Source organism: Rhinichthys klamathensis, unplaced genomic scaffold (genome assembly GCF_029890125.1).
Source record: "Rhinichthys klamathensis goyatoka isolate OS25496 unplaced genomic scaffold, OSU_Roscu_1.1 h1tg000657l_1, whole genome shotgun sequence".
Classification (NCBI taxonomy): domain Eukaryota; kingdom Metazoa; phylum Chordata; class Actinopteri; order Cypriniformes; family Leuciscidae; genus Rhinichthys; species Rhinichthys klamathensis.
The window spans coordinates 154,196-179,739 of NW_026607100.1; the positions used below are offsets into that span (position 1 = coordinate 154,196).

The window sequence follows — 25,544 nt, forward strand, 5'->3', positions numbered from 1 at the left end:
TTCCTCCACCCCCTTCCCTATATATGAGCATTTAATTGAAAACCGCCTCCCGTAAACCTCAGAGCGCAGCTAAATAAATCATCTATAAATTATGGATGGGTTTATTAGGTGATTATATTGGCTCAATGACTATAAATGAATCTAAACTGGATTTTGCCTAGGGTTGTGGTTTTATGATTGCCTGCTAATTTTGTATGTGGTTACTGAGGTGTTTTTGAGCGTTTCACTGTGCAGTTTCCAAGGTGTTCAGTGTGGTTGCTAGGACGATCTGGGTAATTGCTTGGTTGCAAGCACATTTGCAACAAAGCAAGGTATGAGTCTGCTGTGTGTGATATTTTCCTGTGATGTAAAGACATGTGCATCGGTGCTACTTTCCCCAACTGAGGTATGAAACAACTGCTGTGTAGTTGTCTTTTGTTGGACGAAACTCTCTTGTCTTCTACAAGAATACCCAATTCAGGTTCAGACAATTGCTGTAGTCTCATTTCTCAGCCATTTTTAAGCCTTTTTCAAGACAATATTTGCTGTCGTAGAGTAAAATATCTTTAGCTTGTGTTAACCACAGACCTATTTGATTACACCTGGTCACTTCCTGCCTTTTCTCTGATCAGATAAATGCCCTCTGAGATGCATTTGGGACGAAACTGGACAAGTGCAAATGCATCTGGTTGTTGAAACCACATATCCATATTAACCATATTAACCACCATGTCAAATGTACTCTTCCAAAAATGTAAAAAAATAAATATGTGAGCACGGCTTATAGGCTGTATGACATGTTATAGCCACATATTTCAGCGCTAAACTGAAAGTAAGTCTCAGACGCTTTAATCTTCATTAAAAGTAGTGAGACTGAATGATCTTACCAGTGCTAAAGCCGCTCTCTCTCCCATTGCCATCTTTGATTTTGAAATTAGCTGATGATAAATAAAATGCAGCTCATATCTGTTGTTTTCGTTGATGTTAATTTGCATATAGTGCTGGAACTGAATATCAGATTCATATTTGTTTTGCGCAAGATACACGTGGCCAAGTGTAAACGGGACCGTTTTAACAAGCCAGATACAGTAGCTATCCGATCAGTAAAAACACATGAAGTGACCAGGAGCAAACAGGCCCTAACTTAAAACCCATTTAAAAAGCCCATTGACTTTGGGACGATGGAACAGGAAGTGCTAAAACTGGTTTCCGGGTTTTGGCCGACAGGAACACGTCATCCCTCCAGCACTCTATTGCCACGTGCTTGCTAAGTGTAGTTGCTTACAACCACAAATAATAATAATAAAAAAAAGACCAGCAAGCAATTTTGCGTTTAAATGACGTCTAATAGCCGTCCAAACACAGCCCTGACGTCTAGGCTAAAACAAGGCAAAATTTGGGCTGCTAGTGAAAGTTTAATAGACGTCTAAACCATCGCCCAAGAATAGTCATCAATTAGATAAAGAAATGAAATGAGTGAAGAAATTAAACCAAACACCTTGTAATCACTGTTTACTTTGCTTACATGATGGAATATCGTACATCTCACAAGTTATCTTGGCAAAAACGGCATGTAACCAAATTCAATGTTAATGGTATTTTGGCTAGAATTGGGTTACCCATAGCCGGACTATATCGGGTCTATGGTTAACCTAGACGGGGAACTGACGGCTATTGCTTGCTGGGACCTTCAAGTCCCTTTGATAATTGGATTCTGGAAGCCAATGGGATTTTCCAACACATTCTCATCCCAAGGCATCACTAAATGACAATTTTGACCATGCTTCAATATTCGACGCTTTAGGCACCCTTTAGCGTCAGTTACATGACGCGATCCTAGGGCGTCATCTTACTGACGCTTTACCTTTAGCGTCAGTTAGATGACGCGGGTAGGTTTAGGTCGGGGGTAGGAAGCGTCAGTTACATGACTCTAAAGGTAAAGCGTCAGTAAGATGACGCCCTAGGATAGCGTCATGTAACTGACGTTAAAGGGTGCCTAAAGCATTGAATGTTGAAGCATGGTCAAAATGATTCCCAAGGCGTCAGTTTGATGACGCCTTGGGATGAGAAGGGGCTGGATTTTCACCTGCTTTATCATCTTCGTGTGTAAATCAGGTGTCTGATCTCTTAAAAACATAAAAGTGTTTTTAACATGTTGCTCGATTCGAGGTAGTCCGTGGCACAAAAGAAAGAGCCTTGCGTCGAAATGCTAAGAACATTCTTTGGCAGCGCCATTCATATTTACACACATTCATTAACCTCCTCGTAACAGCTCACATCAGAAAAATACAGAAAACTACCCACATCCCCTCAGCAATGCCAAACATAATGAATGAAACAGTCCCTCGAGACTGAGGCATACCCTGTCAAGCGTAGTGCGGTTCACCATTGGCTGCCAAGTAGCCTGCGCTCACTGAAGTGTGAGTGTGGGGGCAGTAACTGGTGAATGAGATTTGATAAGGGTAATCATTCATATTCAGCACATCGGCACCTCTATGAAAGTGTCGCTCAGTGTCTGACCAGCCAAATCGATGCAATGGCAAGCGAAAATCATGGCAAACGATCATTTTGTCTTGTGAATGAAAGACAAATGCAAGCATCTGCTGCCGTGCAATCGATGTGTATTCTGAGTTCTGGCGTAGAAATGAACTGCAGATTCAGCAAAACATCAAATTGAGTCTTTTATTGTGTGCCTGGATGAGGTGGAGTCATCCATTACATCATAGCTTTAGATGGTCGTGACCCATGACGATCATTTGATATATGACACGCTGTCAGTAGGTGAGTCACCGAGAACCTGAATGCTAAGCATTGGTAGATGCCTGTTTGGATGTCTGAACCATTTCACACCCCATGTCTTCTGGCTGACTGCCTCAATGTACACTGCTTGAGCTTGACAGTGATTGCCTTCGAGATGAATTCAGATGACAGGCTAAGACAAATTAGTGTGTTTCTGAGAAAACTGTACAGGGCACAGCACACAGAAAAGTGCCAAGCTAAAACCACATGTAGCTTAAACAAGCATCAAGCAATGTCTTTTTAGAATATATATATATATATATATATATATATATATATATATATATATATATATGCAATGCTTGTTTTAGCATTCATATCCAAATTGCAAAGGAAGAAGAGAACGTGAGGGGATAAACTGTAAGAGAAAATAGCATCACCCGAGCAGGCGATGTCACTTGAGGTCTCGCTGGCTTCAGTGGTTCAAACACTGGATCTACTGAAGCTTGAGATCGACCAATAGGAGCTCGCGGTGCCCGCAGGATTAGTGGAAAGCTCAGCCGCGAGGTCATTTCTCTCTTCACCATAAGCCACCGTTATGGACCGATAACTGCATACAGTAGAGCTTCTTAATCCTGGTCCTGGGGACCCACAGAACTGCATATTGTGTGTTTCTCCCTTATTTAATGCACCCATATCAAATTGTCAGCTCATTAGCGGAGAGATTCATGAACCAAACTTGGTGCATCAGATAAAAAAAGACTAAATGTGCAGGGCTGTGGTCACCGGGAACAGGATTAAGAGCCACTGCACAGTAATTCTCATAATCCACCGATTCATCCCATATATAAATATTATATATATATATATATATATAAGCAAAACCAGTGATATATATTTAGTGTTTGCATTTAAATCATTACCTGATTTTGCTTTTTTTTTTGCTATATCATGTATATTAATTTGCATCTATTACCTTGGAATGATGTGTGCTTTTGTTTTGCAGTGAAACAAACCGTCTCTGTGAAGCCATGCCCCAGATATTGCCAGTTTTATCATTTGCCAAGTGAAAATCAATTTAGAAAAGTAATAGCACTTATTACTACTTAATAAGCCACATGGTTCACTCATGTCCATAGTAAAAATGGTATGGGACGAGTCACTCTGCTCTCTGTATAATACTTGAGGTTAGGGACTTCGACAACTCGATCTCATGGGAAAATATGACTATTTTACGAGGTGGCGATTTTGTACGATGTCCACCCCAAACCGCACCCCTGGACGTAACCGTTAATAGGACAAATGCGTATAACTGAGATGGTACGAATTCATATGAATTAGCCACCAATTCGTCAAAATGTAAAATAGTTACGAAGCGCGATGATATAATTCTGCTCCAAACTAATGTAGACACAGAAGTTGACATGTTGTGCCGTTTAAACAGAGTGAAGGTCCTTGCACAATGAGTCCGAAAATCTCGTCCGAAATTGCATTGTTCAATTTGAATTGCAAGTTCAAAAATAAATACCTTGCATTGTGTCAATCACGTTTACACACTGCCTCCGAAACTTTGTACGTCATTAAAAAATCAGATCGGGTTTGATTTTCTGCGTTTTTCACATCCGTAGCAAGCATTTTGAGCCACCGAATGACAAAAAACGCATTCGAAAATTTCGTATGCGTTTTTTCGTATTCGTGATTCGGTGGCTCTGAATTGTCAAAACACCATTCAAACTGCTTGCTACGGATGCGAAAAACGCAGAAAATCGAACCCGATTCGATTTTTTTAATGGCGGACGAAAGTTTCGGAGGCAGTGTGCAAGCGTGATTGACATAACGCGAGGACGTATTTATTTTTTAACGTGCGAACATTTCAGACGCGAATTTCGGACTCGGTGTGTAAGGACCTTGACAGTGTTTATACTCTTCAGAAATTCATCCCATCAATGGCTTTCTTGTAGTTGCCTCTGCATATGAACCCACGAGAGGAGAATGCACAGTATTTGAAACATTAAAAACCAATCGTTAGACCCGTAGCAAAGGTCGCAGTTAATAATCATTTCGTTGAGACAACTGACGCCGATCATTGCATTGATCTTGCATTTCTTACCTTCCAATCATAGTGGAGTGCTGCTGCACGGCGGCCTCCAGGAGGCGCTCTAGAATGGTCCACTCTCCCATGGCTTTCTGCTGAAGACATCCAGGGATCACCGGACACTGTACTGGACCCCGCCGACCCTTCACGAAGACCTCCGAAGAAACCCCACGTCTCCGTTCCTTGTCTTTGAGGTAGTCACCAGCAACAGAGATGCTTCGGTTCTACAAATAGTTCTGATGATGGCTCGAGAAGACACATGGTTTCTCCTTATCTTCCTTCAACAGTCTCTGTTTACCGGTTTGCTTTCCCTTTTAGGGTTTGAAGTACTCAGACAGCAGTTGCATTAAGAGTGCAGAACTGTCCCTGGATGCCCTTTTGTCCTCAAGTGCTTCAACTATCTGGACTATCTTTTCCCGTTCCTCAAGCACAGCTGCACGGTCTAAACACGCACGCTCGCGGACAAGCTGCACCTAGCCCTTTTGTTCACCATTAAACACACACACCCTGACACACACACACAATCGTCCTCTTCTTGATCTCTCATAATCCACCGAGCACGTTTTCCTGCCAGTATTGGTCGCACGGACAATCAGACCCGCTTACACACACACACTCCACGCTCCGATTTAAGCACCGCCAGTTGCACATCACACACACATTTGAACAAATCACACTTTCTCTCTGCTTCCTCACTGTTGCTTCCTAATGTTTCTATCTAGCCTTGGCAAGCAGTCTGCATTCTCCTGTTTTCTCCTCCACCATCCCAGCTTCAGTGTCTTTCCTGCATTTTTCTTTTCCCCCCACTGTCAGTTTCCTCTTCCCCTGCTTCCCCGCTCACTCGCTCTGCCTCTCTCTACCCCTGCTGTCACTATGAGCCACTGTCTTGCCACGCTCTCGTTTTCTGCTTAGCTCTCCCTCCCTCTCTCCACTGACGTTCTCTGTGTCACTCATGATAAGTGTGCCGCCTCCCACCATCTCTCTCTCTCTCTCTCTCTCTCTCTCTCTCTCTCTCTCTCTCTCTCTCTCTCTCTCTGTCTCACACACACACACACACACACACAGTCCTTTGAACTGTTGCACGAGTCTCTGTTGGCAACTGATGGCACTCTTTATTTTAAACAGTTCTTCTTTTAATTAACCCTATTCATTCACCTTTCACTCTACAAGCCTCTCTCTCTCTCTCTCTCTCTCTCTCTCTCTCTCTCTCTCTCTCTCTCTCTCTCTCTCTCTCTCTCTCTCTCTCTTGTGGGCACCTGGCTTATGCGTGTGTCCAAAGGATTAGTGGGAGAATTCATCATGCTACCCCTCCTCTCCTTTCCTCTCATCCACACACCACATATCCAACCAAACCCCTCCTTTCATTTCCAATCGCAATCCCATTTTTGTATCTCTCGCAATGGCGGAAATAGAGCAAAATAACAAATTGGCAGAATTGAACAAATAAAATGTGCAAAAATGTTTAAACGGACACATGTTGAAGGCTGATGATCTAAAGACAGAAAGGAGATGGAAAAATGGGAAATAATGGAAAAAAAGAGAAAGAAAACAGCTTTACACAACAAATCAGCATTTAACAGTGGCAGCTTTAAGGGCCATTCATAGAGAACACGCTTTTCTAATTCCAATGCGCTACTTTGCCATTGTTTTTCTTTGTAAACACACCCTTGACGGATGTGTGTAACGTTGTGCTCACATCTTGGGTCTTTTATGATACGGCGTTCTAAAAACGAGGAGCTCAAGTTAAAATCAGTTCAACTTTTATAAAACGCGTCTCTAGACATTCTACACGTTCCCAATTCTACTGCTCGCGTCTCGGGTTTTTCAAAGCAGAAACGCGCTCTTGTGAACGAGCCCTTACACCACCACAATTACAAAACAGAGCACCTTTACACAACAGTTACACCACCTTTAAACAGATATGTTTTGCAGAACAGAGCAGATTTACAACATCTTTTCAACAGAACTGCTCAATAAACCTCTACACAGCAGGACAACTTTACAGCACCTTTATGTAGAAGAGAAAGTTTACACAACAGAGCAGCTTGATGCAACAGAGAAGTTTATCGAAACAGAGCAGATTTACAATACCTTTACACAGCAGAACTTTACACCACCTTTACGTGAGAGATTAGCTTTACACTACATTTACATGACAGAATGGTTACACCAGCTTTACACAACAGATCAGTTCTGTAATAATCTTGCTCTTCTACATAAAGGTGGTGTAAAGATGTTCTGCTGTGTAGAGGTTTGTAAAACTGTTCTATTTCATTCTTCATGACCGCCAGAGGCAGTGCTTCACACTGGATACTATCTCTCGTTGCAATGCATAGGTCGAGTCTAATACAAACAATGTCCCTCGTGACCGGGATGACTCGGGGTGCTCCCCTATTTAACCCTGTGACTTCCTGCAGACTGTCCCTGTAATCTTCTCGCGTGCACGTATGCAGGTCGTAGATTATGTAAAAAAAAGAAAAAAAAAAGAAACCCCGAATCCGTTCTTCACAGCTTCGCAACAGAAAACATTTGTTGGTGTCTCGCGACTGCGCGTCCTCCAGAGGCTGCAACGGATTCATTGATAACCAAATAAGCAACACGGCTGGTGAGTTTGTTTACATTGATGCTGGGGTTCGTTCTCGTTTTCCTGGCATTGTGTTGGTCGCTAGACAGAGTGTTTTCGCTAGTTGAAAGGGCCATAATAACTTGCAGCTGTAGGTAAGTTAGTAAGACCGCGCTTGGAGGGTGTGCACTCTGTATAGCGATTGGTATCTGAGCTACAATAGCTGCATAATCATCTATTCTGTTATTGAATGAGTCTAGCATTGTGGTGCCCCTTGTATATATATGTATAACAATATACACACCAGTGTTGTAGTCGAGTCACCAACTGTCGAGTCCGAGTCGAGTCTCGAGTCCCAGTGTTCGAGTCCGAGTCCAAGTCCGAGTCACCAAAGAAGAGTCCGAGTCGAGTCCAAGTCGAGTCACCATTACCTGAGTTCAAGTCCGAGTCGAGTCTCGAGTCCCGTGTTCGAGTCCGAGTCGAAATTATATACACTTAAGCCAAATCAAGCAACATTTTTCAGGCACTCTTTCTTGCAGCTAGAAATGTGTATGATAGCCTATCACTAGAATTGCCTTTGACCTTATCAAATCATTGTCAACTACCTGTGGCACGATTATATTTATTTAATTGTTTAAATACATTTTTGGATGATCAGTCAACTGGAATGGAATGGATAAAGAAAACAAAAAAGAAAGCCTAATTGGACAGAGGAGGAGAAATGCATTCTTCTTGACGAATATGGTGAAAGAAAAACAATTTTGAAATTTTGAAAAGCAAACTAAATCCCAATGTAACTGCGGCAAAAACCCCCAGAAAATGCAGTGCTATAAGCAGTTGTAACTCTGCAGGAAAAGAGTGGTTGCGATGTGTGACATAGTCAAGGTCGCCGTCTAGTTTGTTAGCTAAAATAAACATAATTGTGTTATTGTGTATGATTAGCGGGATTAAGCGCTGAGCACGTCCGAATTTGGCTCAGCGCCAGCCATAGCACGAAAGCATAGTTTAAATCTGGCAGTTATGTCACGTCACTGTACGTTCGCTCCTTAGTGGTCAGCCCAGCTGCTGCAAAGCGTGCCAAAATCGAAATTGCTGATTAGATGTAGAGGAATTTATCTAGTGTTAAATGAGTGTTGCGTTATCTCTCTCACGAGAATGCAGCGTAAAGTGAGTGACGTCAGTGAGTGTGTTGTCAAGCAAGGAGAGCGAGCGGTAGCAGTGTCTGTGAGGGAAAAAATAGATCACGGCTGGTCTTGGACCCCGAAACAGGAAAAGTTTAACATCTTATATCAAATTTTTATAACCTATTTAGTCAGAAACAACGTCATTCATTTGATGAATGCTCAAGTCTGATTTTATATTCTCGAGTCCGAGTCCAAGTATAGTCATCAGTCCAAGTCGAGTCACGAGTCCAGAGCATGGAGTCTCGAGTCGGACTCGAGTCCAGAGAATAAGGACTCGAGTCCGACTCGAGTCCGAGTCCAGGACTCGAGTACTCCATCACTGATACACACAATAATTATAGGATAGGATTTTTGTAGTATATTTACATGTACACTTCAATAATTGTGTGTATAATATATTGTATTGAAATTATTCTCTAGTAAGTTTTCTGGCAAGGCTTGCTTAGGACAGTGACAGTCAGAGTGATTCCGCTCGATCTACCAAATATCTTTCGAAACCAGAATGGAAAAGTTACCTCATACTTGCACATTGTGCATGGCTGTTCTCCAGGCGGATGATGGGCATGACTGCTGCCCTTCCTGTTTAGGCCTAGAACACCTTAAACAGGGCCTCACAGAAGATGCCTGCATGAACTGTAGCGCCATGTCTTGGGAGAGGAGGACTTCGAGGATAACCATGGTGGAAGGGCTTTTGGGGGAGTCGCTACCTCCACCCCCACCACGTAAAACAACAAGTAAGCGTAAAAATACTGAATCAACCAGTGCTTCCGCTGGTAAAAGACCCAAGGAAGACCCTTTAGGGAAGAAGGTGGATGTGCTGACGGCTGAGTTTGCTCAGATTAAGGCTTTGCTTATGAAGTTGCAACCGGGTGAGAGACTAGTATCCTCAGTCGAAGCCCCTGCTATGGAGTCACCCATTGGGGAGGAGGATATCCTTTCAATGGCCGCTTCTCAAAGCCAATTCTACGATGATGATGATGATGTTGATGGCGAGGTGCAGGTTTTATCTGATCATCAATCCCAATTCTCCCATGATGGCTCCCAGGAAGCTGGTCATGGATCTGCAGAAGGTCCACAGTCAGAGCAAGAGCTAGTGAAGCAGGCTCTTCAGGCTGCATTGGCTCGCTTGGGTCTTGACACAGCCCCTGCTGTGGCAACCTCTTCTAGTGCTTTTTTCAGAGGTTCAGCGCAACACTCTCCTCTTACAATTCCACCATCAAAGGATTATATCGAGGAGTTGCAAAGATGCTGGGCTAACCCTAGGTCGCTTACGCATCCCACTAGTGCAAGCAGGGCATTGGCTGCGATGCAGGATGCAGACACTTATGGCTTGGGTCAGATGTCTAAGGTTGATCCACTTATTGCCTCTTTTGTTCTTTCCCCAGAGTAGGTATTGAGGCCTAATGTTCGTTGCCCCCGGCCTCAATGTAGGATTACAGATGACCATCTTATCCAGGCATATAACACAGCAGCACGTATGGGTCACATTGGCAATTCTCTCTCCCATCTCATGTTGGCCCTGTCTCAATCCCTTCAATCATCAGGGAGTGATCCTTTTAACCAAAACTTAAGTGATGCCTCCCTTCAGGCAATAGCATTCATGACAAGAGAGCTGGGAAGGCTGATGTCAACGCTCACACAAGCACGCCGCCAAGTCTGGCTTGCACAATCACCTCTGTCTGAGCCATGTAGAAGAACACTAAGGGACCTTCCAGTAGTTCCAGGGCAACTCTTTGGGCCAGCTGCACAGGAGACACTGGAGCGTAGTGTCCAGGTGAATCAGACCAGGCATCAGTTTGCTGACCTGAGGAGAGTTCCACAGGCTCACCTAAATTACCGTCAGCCTTCTAGGGGGTATGATCTACCACGCTCTACGTTTTCAACACGCTCAGGTGATGTTCACAGGGGCCAGCCTCCGAGATCACCGCGAGTAGGAAATTCTGCTCAGCGGCCCCGGGCTCGGGGTCAGCAAGTATTTCAGGCCCCTAGGGGTAGAGCACCTGGCCAACGGCCCACCAGGGATGCTAGAGGCCATGGACGTAGGTCCTGAAGGTCCGCGGTCGGACGTCGGACAGTTTTCTTATCAGCAGCTCAGTTACTGGGAAGCAACAACTTCCAACCCATGGGTTATAGCAACACTAACCCAAGGGTACAAGCTGCAGTTCCAACGGCGGCCGCCCGCCTGCAAAGGGGTCAGGATGACTGTAGTCTCAGACCCCAACAGTTCACTTGCCTTAAGACAAGAAGTAGCACAACTCCTGGAGAAAGGTGCCATCGAACCAGTAGATTGGTCAGAACGGCTAGGTGGGTTCTTCTCCATTTACTTCATCATTCCAAAGAAAGATGGCGGTGTAAGGCCCATACTCAACCTTCGCGGCCTCAACAAGTTCCTGAAGATCTTACCATTTCGTATAGTGCGCATAACCGATGTTCTTCAGGCGGTCAAGCAGCAGCACTGGTTTACTACGGTAGACCTAAAGGATGCTTACTTCGATGTTGCAATTGCTCCTCAACACAGGCCGTTCCTCCGATTTGCATTCCAGGACCAGGTCTATCAATTCCGTGTCCTCCCATTCGGCCTTTCTCTGTCGCCACGAGTCTTCACCAGATGCATGGCGGCCGCACTGGCTCCAATCCAAGCCAAAGGGCTACAGGTGCTTCCATACTTGGACGACTGGCTTCTTTGCTCCCACTCTCAGGAGCAGGCAGTGTTAGAAATCACACAGCTGCTCAAACATATTACTCGACTGGGCCTTTCTGTGAATTTCAGCAAGAGCCGATTAATTCCAAGTCAGTCTGTGAGGTTGCTAGGTCTCACGCTGGACTCACTGTCAATGAAAGCCGCTCCATCAGAACAACGAGTGGACAATATACTACTCCTCCTTCAATGGTTTTGGAGGCAGGCCAGACTTTCATTCAGGTGCTTCCTCAGGCTCACAGGTATGTTGGCGGCAGCAGCGGCAGTCATACCATTGGGCCTCCTTTCACTACGCCCCTTTCAAATATGGGTGAACAGTCTCCACTTGAACCCCAGTTGGCACAGGAACAGGTTGATCAAGGTGACACAGCGATGCCTTCTGGCCCTGAAGTCTTGGAGGAGCAGATTGTATCTGACCAAGGGGGTTGTTCTGGGCATGATTCCCTCTCGGAGGGAGATAGTCCAGACCGATGCGTCCCTTACTGGCTGGGGGGCAGTCTGGCAACACAGAGCAGTCACAGGACAGTGGGGTCCTCGGGAAAAGGCGAGAATATAAATACCCTGGAACTTCGTGCAGTTCTGCGAGCTCTGAAGCACCTCGCTCCATTTTTGAAGGGCAGGCATATTCTCGTCAGGTCGGACAACAAATCAGTGGTTTATCACATCAACCATCAAGGGGGCACAAGGTCCAGCCAATCCCTTCAAGTATCACAGGAACTGCTTACTTGGGCCTTCCCTCGCTTTGCAAGCATCAGAGCAATGCATTTCCCAGGGGTATCAAACGTGGTTCCAGATTTCTTGTCGCGCCGCAGAATTCCATCGACGGAGTGAAGGCTCAACCCGGAAGTGGTAGAGATGATATGGCAGCGGTTTGGCAGGCCAGAAGTGAACCTATTTGCCTCGGCGACAACGACCCACTGCCGTCTCTGGTTCTCTCTAGCAGAGGAATCCAGTCCGCTGGGGCAAGATGCTCTAGCCCACCGCAGGACAACTTTACACCACATTTACGTAACAAGTTTTACACAACAGAGTAGCTTTACACTATATTTACACCGCAGGACAACTTTACACCACATTTACGTAACAGGTTTTACACAGCAGACTAGCTTTACACTACATTTACTCAAAATAACAGCTTTACACAATGGTAACACCACCTTTACACAACATATACGTTTTACAAAACAGCGGTTTTGCAACACCTTTTCACAGGTCATCTTTACACCACCTTTACGTAACAGAAAGGTTTTACACAACAGAATAGCTTTACACTACATTTACATGACAGAACAGTAAAAACAGAGCAGGTTTTTAACACCTTTACACATTAGAGCAGTTTTACACAACTGAGTATCTTTCACAATATAGCTGATTTGAAAGATACACAACTGTTGACTTCTTATGGCGTTGGCTCGTCATCCTCTTGTTTCAGTTTAATCCTCTTGTGACTGTCCACTTTCCCTAATCTTGTTTAATGATTCACACTGATGTTTATGAGCTTTGAAGTTCTCCCAGTCATTACCCATGGCAACAACACTGACTTGTAGATCTCTTTTCCAGGGTTATGAGTAGTATAGATGTAGGTGTAGTGAATAAAGGTGCATCAATACACAACTTCACAATAATTACCCATCAGTCATTGCACATCACCTCAGCACTGCAAGAAGTCTGACTAAAACAAGAAGCAGTGAAGGCATTTTGTATTGAGTTTAATTTGTTTCAGGTGTGGTTTGATATTCCTGTCAAAATCTAAAACTAGAAATCTAGCATTACTTAGAAATACTCAAAGAGACTTTGATTTATAACACCTCTATTAATGTGTTATTACAACCCTAACAACACAAGATTCAATTAGTGTGTCTGTCATTAGCAAGCTTCACAGATGTGCAGATGTGAATAGGACTTTATTGGGGTGAATCTGGCGTGTGCAGCAGAGCAGGATTACTGATGCTCCACCGGACAGCGAGGATCAGAGACGATGGCCAGGGTGGGCGTCTCTTTAGGTAAGATTACCACCCATGACTGCATGATAATCAGCTTTGCCTGCGCACTGTTAACAGGGGAGAAGCAATGGGGGAAAGCCCTCGTTTCCCCGGCAGGGGCCTTAATTAAAGCTTAAGATAATGGGACTGAAACACCACACACACCCCCACACACACACACTCCCCACCTCAGTCAAAAGTGAGACAGCGGTTATGTTAAAAATAGGGCTGTGAAACAATTAATCCCATCGAAAATAAAAGTTTGTTTACATAATATGTGTGTACTGTGTATAATTATTTTGTATATATATATATATATTAATATACACACAGGCATGTATATATTTAAGAATTGTTTTTTATATATAAAATATTTATATTTAATATAAATTATATATATATATATATATATATATACAAAATAATTATACACAGTACACACATACTATGTAAACAAACTTTTATTTTGGGTGCGATTAATCGTTATACAGCCCTAGTTAAAAATGAAATACAAAGTGCACGTCTTACTGTACTTGATACTAAACAAAACCTCAAAATACTCAAAACTATTAGTTTTTTTTACAGTATAGTGTGTAATGTAGTGGTCACATGACCTCATTTTGTTGTTTAATGTAGTGAGCAATGACAGTTATCACAATATTAACATTTATTCAGCATTTTTGATTCGATTGCAACAGAATTATGAGTCAAGAAATGTATTTTTAAGTGTACTTTTTATGCCCTTTCTATCTCAATGGCAGCAACAGGACAGCTTAAAATACAAAGAAGGATGTAAGACATTATAAATTCTGAAACCTTGCACAAAAAGCATTATACTAAAATTAGCATAAGTATGCAAGCATGCCCATTCTCCGAAGATCTTTATAACATCTAAACACATTTCAGAAAATTCTGTCATCATTTGCTCACCATCATGTCTTTCCAAAAGTGTTTGACTTCTTTCTTTTCTGAAACAAAGGTATTTTGAGATACCCACCCACACAGTTTGTTTGTTTTTCCGTTCATACAATGTAAGTCAATAATCAACTAAATGGTTTGATTGCCAACTTCAAAATATCTTCTTTTGCGAAAGGCATACAGGTTTGGAACGACATGAGGCAGAATTTTTATTTTGGGATAAACTATCCCTTTAAGATTGAAAATAACAGCATTGTCAGTTTGCATAATACCATAGTGCGTCTCAAAAATGTACATGTAAATGAAAGGTCAGGTCGAATGCGTTGATTTGTGAGATTCTCAATTCCTCTCAATGTGATTTGCTGCAGTGGAGACATAACTTCCATATTTCAATACTTTTTTTTTTTTACTCATTCACAAATGGGTCACAAAAATTCTTACATTGGCATATTAAATAAGAGACATTACTGGCCTTAATTTTAGCCTGTTTAGCAGGCAATGCCCAGAGCAACGACCACAATCTGCAGCTGTGCGAGTATGAGTGTACCGTTTAGCTTTAACTGACCGCGTTCACTACAACGACAATGAACAAAAACACATTACAACACAATAATGATTTATAAGAGGTCCAAAAATTATTCAATGAACATATGATTAGCATTGCACATACTATGGAACTATAAAATATTAGGCATATGCAGTATATTTATTGTAATGTGTCTTTCCAGGGGGGATGGGCTCCCCCAGCTGAGTCTGGTTCCTGTCAAGGGGTTTTTCCCCCACAATCCTCACATCTTATGGATTTTCCCGCTGGCCACAGTCACCTTTGGCCGACTGGAGGCACTAGAGGATGATTTTCTGAAAAGGTGATTTGCAACAGTGCACATAGAAAAAACAAAAGAAAATTGACTTGAGTTTTTCAAAAACACCACTGAGGCAAGAGGTTGTTGGAATATAACGGCTTTATTTTCTTCTTGCAACATGAATAGCACACTATAATAATTTGTTGGAGGACTGAGAAACAACTGTGCGGTCACACTATCTCCCTGAACGCTCTCTTCTCCGAGTACTTCACCTTGTACTTCCTCTTAAACCTGAAAAGAGAAAAGGAAAGATTAAAAAGACAGAAAAAAAAAAGAGAAAGCATTGTAGCTTCAGCTTGCCACAAAGCCTCCAGTTCCACACTAACACTCCTAATCGTAACGTCCATTTTATACAAATAAAGCAGTAAAACATCGAACTTACTTGGCTCTTTCTCTGGGCTCAATAAGGTTTCTCTTCTGTAAGCTCATAAATCGATCTTTTAGGATGCTGCCCTCTGGCTGCATGACAAGAAACATGTTATTTCAAACAACATGCAACTGGATGTCAGAGTAAGAGATGCACGCAGACACAGTTAAACACACACCTTCAGACTGCGAAGAGACCCGGCGAGCTCATGGCTCAGCTGCACATCGAGATCAGGTGCCTGAAACCTGTCAAAGGAACAATCAAAAAACAAGGTTACATCATCAACCTTTGTGTTTTTGTTAAATTGTGTGCATGACACTTTTGATGAACATGGTCCAAAACCGGGCTTGACGATCTTAAACGGCCCTGATGCCAATATATGCGCTTTTTCAACAAAATATCAGTAACATGTCAGAAAATCTCACCTGGAGAGGCGTAATGTTCAGATAATCTCATTGATTTTTTTAATCAATCTATGTGTGAAAACTTTTGTTGAACATAATGTGAAAAAAAACCTTTATATATATATATATATATATATATATATATATATATATATATATATATATATATAAAACACTCCTAATGCTAACACATGTGACCCACTGTCCTGCAAATTTGAGGTCCAACCCTCATCAAACACACCTAAACCAGCCAAACAAACACTTCCCTGTGGTGAAAATCCAGCTTTTACTGTTGTTTATATGTCTATGTGGTGTTTTTAATATGCTTTAAGACAAACCATGTGCAAATTCATAAGTCGACAGCATTGCTGAGTATTTTCTCCTTAAAACTGCAGTGAACCAAAGACAGTCTCAAAAACACGGTTTGAAATCGCTGGTGTTTCTGACGTCACAAACTACCTTGTAACCAATCAGATCAACGTGTGATCGTCAACCAGTGGATCTCTGAGCTGAGTGAGTGAGTGGAGGCGGGGCTCATTTGCATATCCATAGAACCGCATATACTAAATGAGGCAAGGGTGTAGAGTAGAGGGCTGCATTGGGATTGAGTCCCGTGGGACCCAACGCAAATCTCACAGGAGCGGGCGGTTTGAACTTTGCTGCGGGCGGGAATGGGCGGCAAAAAAAACAACAAAAAAACGCGGTAGCCTAAGCGTTTAAGATTTCCCCAAAAGCCTAGCCAGGCTACTATTCATCTTCCTGATCAGTGCGTCAGAGTACATGCAGGCCAGGGAAACGAAACAAACAACCCCATGAATCTCTTTAATAACAGCAATACAAATACGTGTTTTTTCCTGCGGGAAGGGAGAAGACACAAAATCAATGCATCTCTATTATTGTGCGGGAATAAATTCTCAGAGTTTTGCGGGTGCGGACAGGACTGGACATACATATTGCGTGAGCTGGCGGGAGTGTAACACATACGTTGCGGGAGCGGGAGGTAATGGTCAGAAATTCGGCGGGCGCGGGCGGGATGAAGAAAACAGTCCCGCGCAGGGCTCTAGTGTAGAGTTACATTCAAGATTTTATAAGGCATGAATACATTTTTTTCAAGGAAAAAAAAACGTTTAAATTATGTAATTTTGGTGATCAAAGATGAGTTTTAAGGGATAAAATGATTGCCTACAGGGGGACTCTAAGGACCGCTTGAAAATTCAAGAGCTGAGGCAGGTTGGATATAAACTTTGCAGGGCAGTGGGTCTCCAGGAGAAGGGTTGAAGAACTTTGTTGAAACTCATAGATTCTCAAATGAACTGAATTGGTCTAATAATATTATAACATAGCTGTGTGTAATAGCGTTGCCTAAACCAAGACCACTCATGAAGGCCTATGTAATTAGGCACCAAACTCAAACTGGTGTGTGAAGTTATTAACAAGCATTTCCTATTTCAAGATATTGCCACTGATTTTTGAATCACTCTTTTCCCATCATGATGTCATGTCAGACACAGCTGGAGAACAAAAGCCAGAAAGTGAACGCACTTGAGTCTGCCGAGTCTGCGAGGCATGCTCTTCTGCGCCTCCTGATTGGCCCTCCGCTGAGCCTGCCTCTGTTTGGTCCTCTGCTCCTGCGTCTTCAGGTTGGCACGGATGGATCGCAGTTGGAACAATTGCTGCTGCCTGTCAATCATCTGACGCTCGGCCTTCCTCCGCAACTCCTGTTTGATAAATTAAAGGTTTGAATGTGAATCAAGAGATTCATCCCCAACTTGGACAAGAGGCAAATCCATTCTGCTTCCTTACCTTGATCCTTTGGGCCTTCTCTTTCCTCCTCTGTTTCTCAGTTTTCTTCTCCTGCGTTGCGGTCGGCCCGATGACTGTGTCTTCGCTGCCCCCTTCTGGCTCTTCCGGTTCAGCATCCCCTTCTTCGATCAATCCCTCCACCTGCTCTTTAAAGCTGCTCTCCTGCAGAAACACAAACACATCTATATTTAGAACAGCATGTGGACACATTCCCATCTGAACCTGGAGTGGAAACAGAGCGCCAGCTTACCTAAGATCCGCACAGCAGCGCTGTATAATGCTTACCATTTAAAAATATATATATATAAAAAAATAATTCAAAATATCCAAAAAACCCTAAACACAGTGTCTTCTTTACATATGTTACATGCATGTAATTAAAGCTGCAGTCCATAGCTTTTTTAAGTTAAAAATAATCCAAAACAATTATATAAAAAAAAACTTATTCTGCCAGTGGTCAAAACTCTCTGCTTGCCATAGCCAGATTCAAAACGGTTAGCTTGTAATAATGATTTTAATTCCAGTGGTACTTCACTGGAACTTCAACTTTTCTTAATTCACACAGTTATGGAGTTTCCTTTGTTGTGCCTTTCTCGTTTTGCTATTATGGAGAATATGAATTCTGGACAGGTACTACACAGGTAACCATAAAACACATTAAATTTAACATTAGTCACCCAATGCTGATGTTGTTAACATGAACAATTTGAGAACAAAGTAGGCTATAATTTGCACGGTTGCTGTAAATCGCGTTGATTAAATCTAACGAAGCTTATCGTGTCGAATGCTTTTTCCCCCTTAGTTGGTCAGAACAAAAATGGATGTTACTTACTTGTTCAGAAGACATTTTCTTATGAAAATTCTTATGTTGGTCAAACTTTCAAAAAGTGAATCTGTGATTCTGTATGCCAGTATCCACACAGCGCGGTGACTAACAGCAGCACTCGCCTCAAAGCACTGTGTTCATCCGCGCTGTTTCATGCCGATTTACAACCCACGTAAAGATGCTAATTCCGCGAATCACTGCAGTTACAGATTTCGAACAGAGAGATGGCGACAAAGAGGAAAAGCTACGGACTGCAGCTTTAAGCACAATTTATAGTAATTACTACAACTAACCCTGAACAACATCCTAATCCTACCCCTATAGTAAGAGCATGTAGTTACTTATTATTACTCAATATTTAAATGTATAATTACACCAACACAGACATCTTAACCTGTTAAGCTTCAAGCCCACTATTGAAAAATCCCCAGAAATGACATACCCAAACTAAAACAGATACAGTTCATGAACCCTTTGCACTAAAAGCACAAGTATGATCTCATTTAAAAGCTGACACTTGGTTGTTTATTGTAAATGTAGAATTAATTATTGTCATAATGAAAAAAACAATTTTAAATAGCTTCAAAGTTTTGTAAAGTTATTAGAAATTTATTTTTATGAAACATCTTCATGAAAATAAAATTGAAGTTGGCCCTGGAGCAATCTAGAAATGCACTGCAGCTAAAGCCACATGTCTGACCATTTTATATTTAAAATCTGAAAATGATAAGTATAAAGCTCTGTATTTAGTTAAATGTTTTTCAAGATCATGTCAAATTACTTTATTTTGATTAGACTCTATTAGCAAACTGATGTTTAGTCATCTTCTGAGTCATCTATTCAGTCTATTGTCTCTATTGTTTTGTGGTGCCCCATTCAGTCTCAGTCTCCCCTGCACACATTTACACCTCTCCAGACTGGTTATTATGGCTCTAAATATGCATTTCTTTTGTCTGCATTATAGCTACTAACGACTGGCTATTCACAAGCTATTCATAGGGTTTCAAACCCTAATTTCTTTTATCAAAGTTCTCACTAAATATTTGAAACTGGTATCAAATGCACTGAAACATTTCAGTAAGCATTCCTATTTAGAAAAAAATCATAAAACAATAACTGCTCGTGGCAGGTGCGCCTGGGCTCGCTAGCATGTTAGCTTAGCACACCATCAATACACGACCATTTATGAGATTAAAACTATGTTTGCGCTCCAAACTCACTATATAACGCAAGTCTAGTGTTTTAAATAATCTTCTGTGATCTAACTTGGCTTCAGATAAAAAAAAAAATCAGACAGAAAATGTATTATTTAGTGTTCTGAACAATGATGAAATCTATATCGATTAGCATTACATTATAAATATAATCTATTATTATGAAATACCTGGCATGGCTTGAAGAACACAGGTAACTCAAATATCATTGCAATCATGTTTATTGTCTTCAAAACATCTTTATCTGCATGTTACAGCGATCTCTGTACTTTCTGTATCACTCAGTGACGTCCTGGAATGTCACATGACTATGGGTCTTCTTCATGATCCATATATGGAATTTTATTGGACATAATAGCGCCCCCATGCTATTGGTATGAATGGAAAACACAGCACATCTCAGGAAGAAGCGATCATTATGATTACATCGACGCATTTGGGTATAAATTCAATAAATATTATTCCTGTCTATAGAAATATGATGTGAATCTATGAGAATATATCAATATTTCTCCACATCTGCACATTGTTGAGCTAAAAGCCCTCAGGGACGTTGTTTTGTGAATCGCTATCATGAGGACAGCACGGAGTGTTTTTTATGAATGGACCAGCTGACGCTCATAATTCATATTAAAGGTATCGACTCGTTTTTTTCATTTCATAACTCCTGACACAAATTAAGACATAACTGTCACTATAAGTTTCTCAGAATACAATAGTGGTCAAATACTGAATCTTGAGTCTTATATCTTTTTAATGATGTATAGTTTGTCAAGGTATAACATTAAATCTGATAGTATATTTGAACTAAATAAATAAAAAAACGCTTCAGTGCGCCGACGCTCTGGAGAAGGTTAAGAGGTTAAAATAAACTGACCAATATTTTAATGCAAAAATCAATCATACATATTGTGCCTTTAAGGTGGGGTAGAATTAAATGCAGGGATGCAAACACATGTATGATCAAAAAAGAGAGGTGTAATCGAAGCCCTCGCCCGCCCCGCGGCAAATATCCAGATACCAGAACTTGCATTGCCACCAACCCCTGCCATCCCCAGCCCACCCCTATAGGCACAGGGTAAAATGAAAATTGACTAGAAAAAAGGTTTTATAAAAAGATAAACCTCACATATTTCAGCATTTAAATCATTTTTATAAAAAGAACAAGTCAAAAAAGATAAATTACTGACATTTACAAAGCACATTAGCTTATCTTTTATTATTAATAGTAAAATTAGGTCCGATTTTCCCGTGGCGTCTGTCGTTGCTAAGCAACCATGCACTGCGCTCTCCACAACAACGACAAAGAAGATTTAGTAGTTAATGGATTTCCACCACCGAAAAACGCTTGCCGTAGCTCTGCTACAAGATTTATTTACGGAGAAGAGAAAAACACCCGTAGTGTTTGGTGCACCCCCATCCTTCATGTTGACTGAGCTTTCAGCGTTGTTACGGAAAGGGTGAAGCTGATTGGTTGGTTCATGTCACATGACCTGCGGTGCGCTTGCGGCATTCTGAAAAGCTGAGGTGTTTTCATCCCGCTCCGCCTGGATAAAAAGAGCACGTCGCTTCAATGATGAGCACGCCTACATTTGAAATAACGAACTTGAGCGCGCATAACACACGACATGTGAACGGCCCCTTGACGAGCTACCTCCAATCAGGCCATGAGCGACGGGTAGCTCGCGATCGATGTGTTGGAGACCCCAGTAAAAGATACGCAGCAAGAAGAAACACTAGTGGTTCAAGCTTGCGCTCCTACTGCTGTTTTGGCGCACTGTGTTCTGATTTGCTTATTTCCTATTTACTTGTTTGGTGGAGGCAATTTAGAATTACTGAAAAAACTCTTCGGATCTGCACAATTCACAGAAGTCACCCAAACTGACATGAAAAAAGCAGGAGGCGCCGAAAAGCGCGCTGTTAGCATCCCTGTAAATGAACGGCAAAACGTCTGACTGCCACCTCACGTACCCCAGTCTGGGAACCCCTGAGTTATGTTGTTAGCATAAGGTTGTACCTCATTGGCGATGTCCTCTTTCACAGCCAGCTGACGTGCCAACCTTTCCTCTGCTTTCAGCTTCTTGACCTCCACCTCATGGGCTTCACGAAGCAGGTCCTAGAAAAACACACACGCAACGTAAAACTCTTTGCAGATGAATGTTTTCGGATGTAAAGAGCTGTGTGTAGAAGAAACAGGCGGCATTATACCTGGTGAGAAAAGAAGTCTGGGTTGTATGAGCCTCCAGGACCGACGACCTCAATTGCAGGAAGAACTGAAGGTTTCTCATTCAGCCTGTCTGGTCTCTTAAAGAGGAACATGAACAAATTCAGCACATGAACACAACAGCTAAACCTTACACATGTGGATGTTTCGATTGATGATACCCGAGAGAACAGAGTGGCTGATGGTGGATATAAAGCCAATATTTATGACAATCACACCATTTAATTTAAAGATAGAAAATAACATGCATAATAAATGCTGAAATTATATTTTACATCATATTTAATACTTCAATGAGTAAAATAAGAAAAATAAATTTCTTTAACCGATAACAGAATCAAAAAGCTGCTAATCTATAGACCACTTAGGAGTAGATGTCACAGTTATGTCAGAAAAATAGTGGTAACAAATGGAGGAAAATGGACGAGACCTACAGAATAATGGGGGAAAACATGTCTTGTGCCTCTGATATGTTCTGTGAAAAATGAAGACCATCTTTGTTTGCATTCTGAATGATTCTGACATACAAAGACTTTAGATGTATAAAGACTCGCACTCACATTACTTATGAATGGGAGGAAGTGCTACGCACAATATGTGGGAACAAGTCCCGTCTTCTAAATAAGAGCCAGTCACTGATTGATAAAGTCTTCGCGTCACTGCAGCTTCCGCTAGTTAATGTTATTTAATTGCCAGTTCAGTGGGCAGTTTTTGAAATTCCTCCATTCAAGTAGACAGAATTGGGTCTTGGATGTCGAAGTAGCAAATATGACCGCTGAGTGAACACTTTCCTTGAAAGGGACTTTGCTAACGTTGAAGATGCACTTTGTAACCAGAAACGTCTGCGTTTAGCTTTAAAGACAGGACTGATGAAACCTGTGACGAATTACCCTATAATAGATCTACATAATATTCACATATGCAGTTCATAGAGGGCATGATATAATATTTAAACCTATAACATTTACATAGAATTGTGAGAAAAAAAGGGATTAAATGTTATCGGACTGTTTTTTCTTCCCAATTGCAAGTTCATATCTCCAAATTTGGAGTTTATAACGCACAATTTTGAGAGTTTATATACTGCAATTCTGACTTTTCTTTCTCTGAATTGAGATATAAACTCGCAATTCTGAGGGGGAAAAAAAGGGAAGATCTAAGAAGATTGGATATAAACTCACAAATACCTTTTTTATTTATTTATTTTTTACATGGCTTCCATAGACTGCTATTGTCATCACTGTTTACAAACACCAAAATGGTCTATGGTATTTTTATTTTATATAGGAGCTCCTTGTGCGTCTGAAGTTCTCAGCGTTGTCAAAATAAAAGTTCCACTTTTACAACATTTATCGGTCAAACTGAAAAACCAATAATTATATCTTATATAATTTTGGCCGACCACTAGCTACATCCATTGTCCAAATGACTGTGAATACTTCTCTAAAGATAATGATCAAAACAAAAGAACACACTGCTCAGTCTCACCTTGACAAGCTTTTGTTTAGTTTGTTCAAGGTAGAAGGGATCGGCCGTCTCCGGCGCTGTTGGACAAAGACATTGATCAACATTACGCCACTTGTTTACATTACTGACATATCAGAGAGTGTGAAGATACTCACGGCCTGCACTCCACAGGTCATAAAACGCTCTCGCTGGGTTGTTATTGGCCACTGGAGTTTGTTTAACGGGCAGCCCAGAGGCAGCGGCAGCTCTTCGGAGTTGAAGAAGCTTTTCTCTTCGAGGCAACACTCCCATGGCCGCCAACCTCGCCGCTTTCTCTGCCATGCGCCGCTGCTTTTTACCATTGGGCTGCTGGAACGCCAAGACACTGAAAGAACATCAGGAGAATCAGGCTCATGTAAAATTGGGGATAAATGGTTTGGAGACGATCAGATTAACCTTATATTATAGATGGATTTTATGATGCATTTTCCTTAATACTTAATCATGAAGCAGAGATTTGCTATATAGTGGGATTGTTTATATCGTCACAAAACCCAAAATATATATTAAAATCACACAGCTCTATAAAGCTGGATATATAAATATGTCCAAGTTTCTCCACACACACTCACATAATCTGATATATATACTACATAGAAAATCTCAACTGCATGGTTGTTTAAATGAATTGCAAAAATCTAAACTATATTATCATCCATCTCGAAGATATTGCAAGACAGTTTAATAACTGAATCCTGACAATATGCCCTCAGATCCTGGACGGCTGTTCACACAACAGCCCTCCAAGCTCCACTGTGTTATCTTCACATTCCCAAAGAAATACTGGGAGCGCAAGGATGAGATCATCAGCGGGCAGAAGAGGATGCAGATCACGGGTCATTTTGAAAGTTCATTTTACAGTCGTACTGTACTCACTTTTTGGGGGCAGGTACGCGGGAATCCGGCTGAAGAATGAGATCTATCCGCAGAGGTTTGGAGCGTTTACCTTTCCTAACTGTCGTCTCTAATAACAAGAAGAACAGTTATGGATTGGGCAGGGAGCAAAAACAATGACATAGTAGGCTATATAAAGAGAGGATCTTTTTAAACTTACGTGGTTGAGTTTCTTTGTCTTTTTCACCAATGTCCACAAAGAAGAGACTGGCATCGGGTTTTTCAGCTATCAACCCCCTATGAATGAAGAAAGGAAATGAATATTAACAAATCAGTGTTTGTTCAGAATCTCCTGTATCCGGTTAACTGAAAGGTTGTGTTAGAAGACAATATATATTTTATCATCACTTTTTTTTCTCTCTCATCTTTTTAACATACAAAATGATGAAGACAAACAATCAGCCATGCAACAGTAAGTGGAAATCAAAACAACAGCATCAAAATAAATAAAAATTATTAATAAGTTAGACTGGTTAATTACACAGAAGGGTGACTTTAAGTGACGAAAAAAAATACACAAAACAAATCAACTAGACATAATATGCAGCAAAATATACACAGGATAGTGCATGCATTTTAAATTACGCGAATATATAAAAATGCGAATGCAAACATCCAAGGACATGAGCATTTATCAATAATACAACATAAACTTAATGACTCAATGGTTAACTTACGCATTACATAAAAACAGCCACGTGACACTTTTCAACTCTTCATAACGCACTCAGTCACACATAACCTACAATAATGTTTTATATTCTACTGGAATAAAGCAGGCTATAGATATAAATATAGAAGTCTAATCACTTCCATCAATGTTAAACTTTAATGATGATAATAACCCATATTTACCCATGACTTACCCAGCTGCTTTCTCCTGAAGCCGCACGTCGTCCAGAAACTCCTCCACATCCTGGATATCACTGTATTTGTTCCAGTTCTTTTTCTTATTTTTGTTCACGCGTTTTCGCCGTTTAATATCCGAAGTGTTTCCATCCAGACCCGAGTTAAAAGACAGAAACCCGGGTTGAGACGCCGCCATGCGCTTGTGCTTCCTGGCGGCCGCCATGATGGTTAGAAGAAGAAGGAGGAGGAGGGGGAATGAGGGAGGAGCCTATACGTTTGTGGACTCGACTCGTGAATATTTAATTAGGTCACGTGAGCTCAACAAAGAGGGGCGGGAAATCCAAAATGTGGCCCCTATCCCTTGGGTGGTAATATCTCAGATATAAATGTTGATTTGCCTTAAAATTTCCTATAAAATGATTTAAAAATCCTTACT

The 25,544-nt window shown here is 41.5% G+C and overlaps 2 protein-coding genes and 1 long non-coding RNA gene across 3 annotated transcripts in view; all 3 read right to left on the bottom strand.

Moving 5' to 3' along the window:
• Positions 1 to 5,721, bottom strand: part of LOC130076523 (gap junction delta-2 protein) — a 36,470-nt gene extending 30,749 nt beyond the window's left edge. The window contains exon 1 of the mRNA XM_056241637.1: positions 4,829 to 5,721. Within this exon, the coding sequence (XP_056097612.1) occupies positions 4,829 to 4,899 (71 nt within the window). The 5' untranslated portion in view covers positions 4,900 to 5,721. The remainder of the gene's footprint in view (positions 1 to 4,828) is intronic.
• Positions 1 to 25,544, bottom strand: part of LOC130076525 (uncharacterized) — a 130,046-nt gene that overhangs the window by 59,278 nt on the left and 45,224 nt on the right. The window lies entirely within an intron of this gene.
• nop53 (NOP53 ribosome biogenesis factor) lies at positions 15,105 to 25,353 on the bottom strand. Its single transcript, XM_056241633.1, has 12 exons — positions 25,126 to 25,353; positions 24,420 to 24,496; positions 24,242 to 24,329; positions 23,482 to 23,690; positions 23,348 to 23,403; positions 21,844 to 21,939; positions 21,653 to 21,751; positions 17,596 to 17,757; positions 17,335 to 17,510; positions 15,567 to 15,633; positions 15,404 to 15,480; positions 15,105 to 15,252 (listed from the first exon to the last, which is right to left on the bottom strand). Exons 1-12 carry the CDS (start codon positions 25,329 to 25,331, stop codon positions 15,192 to 15,194), a joined length of 1,374 nt encoding a protein of 457 aa, XP_056097608.1. The 5' UTR covers positions 25,332 to 25,353; the 3' UTR covers positions 15,105 to 15,191.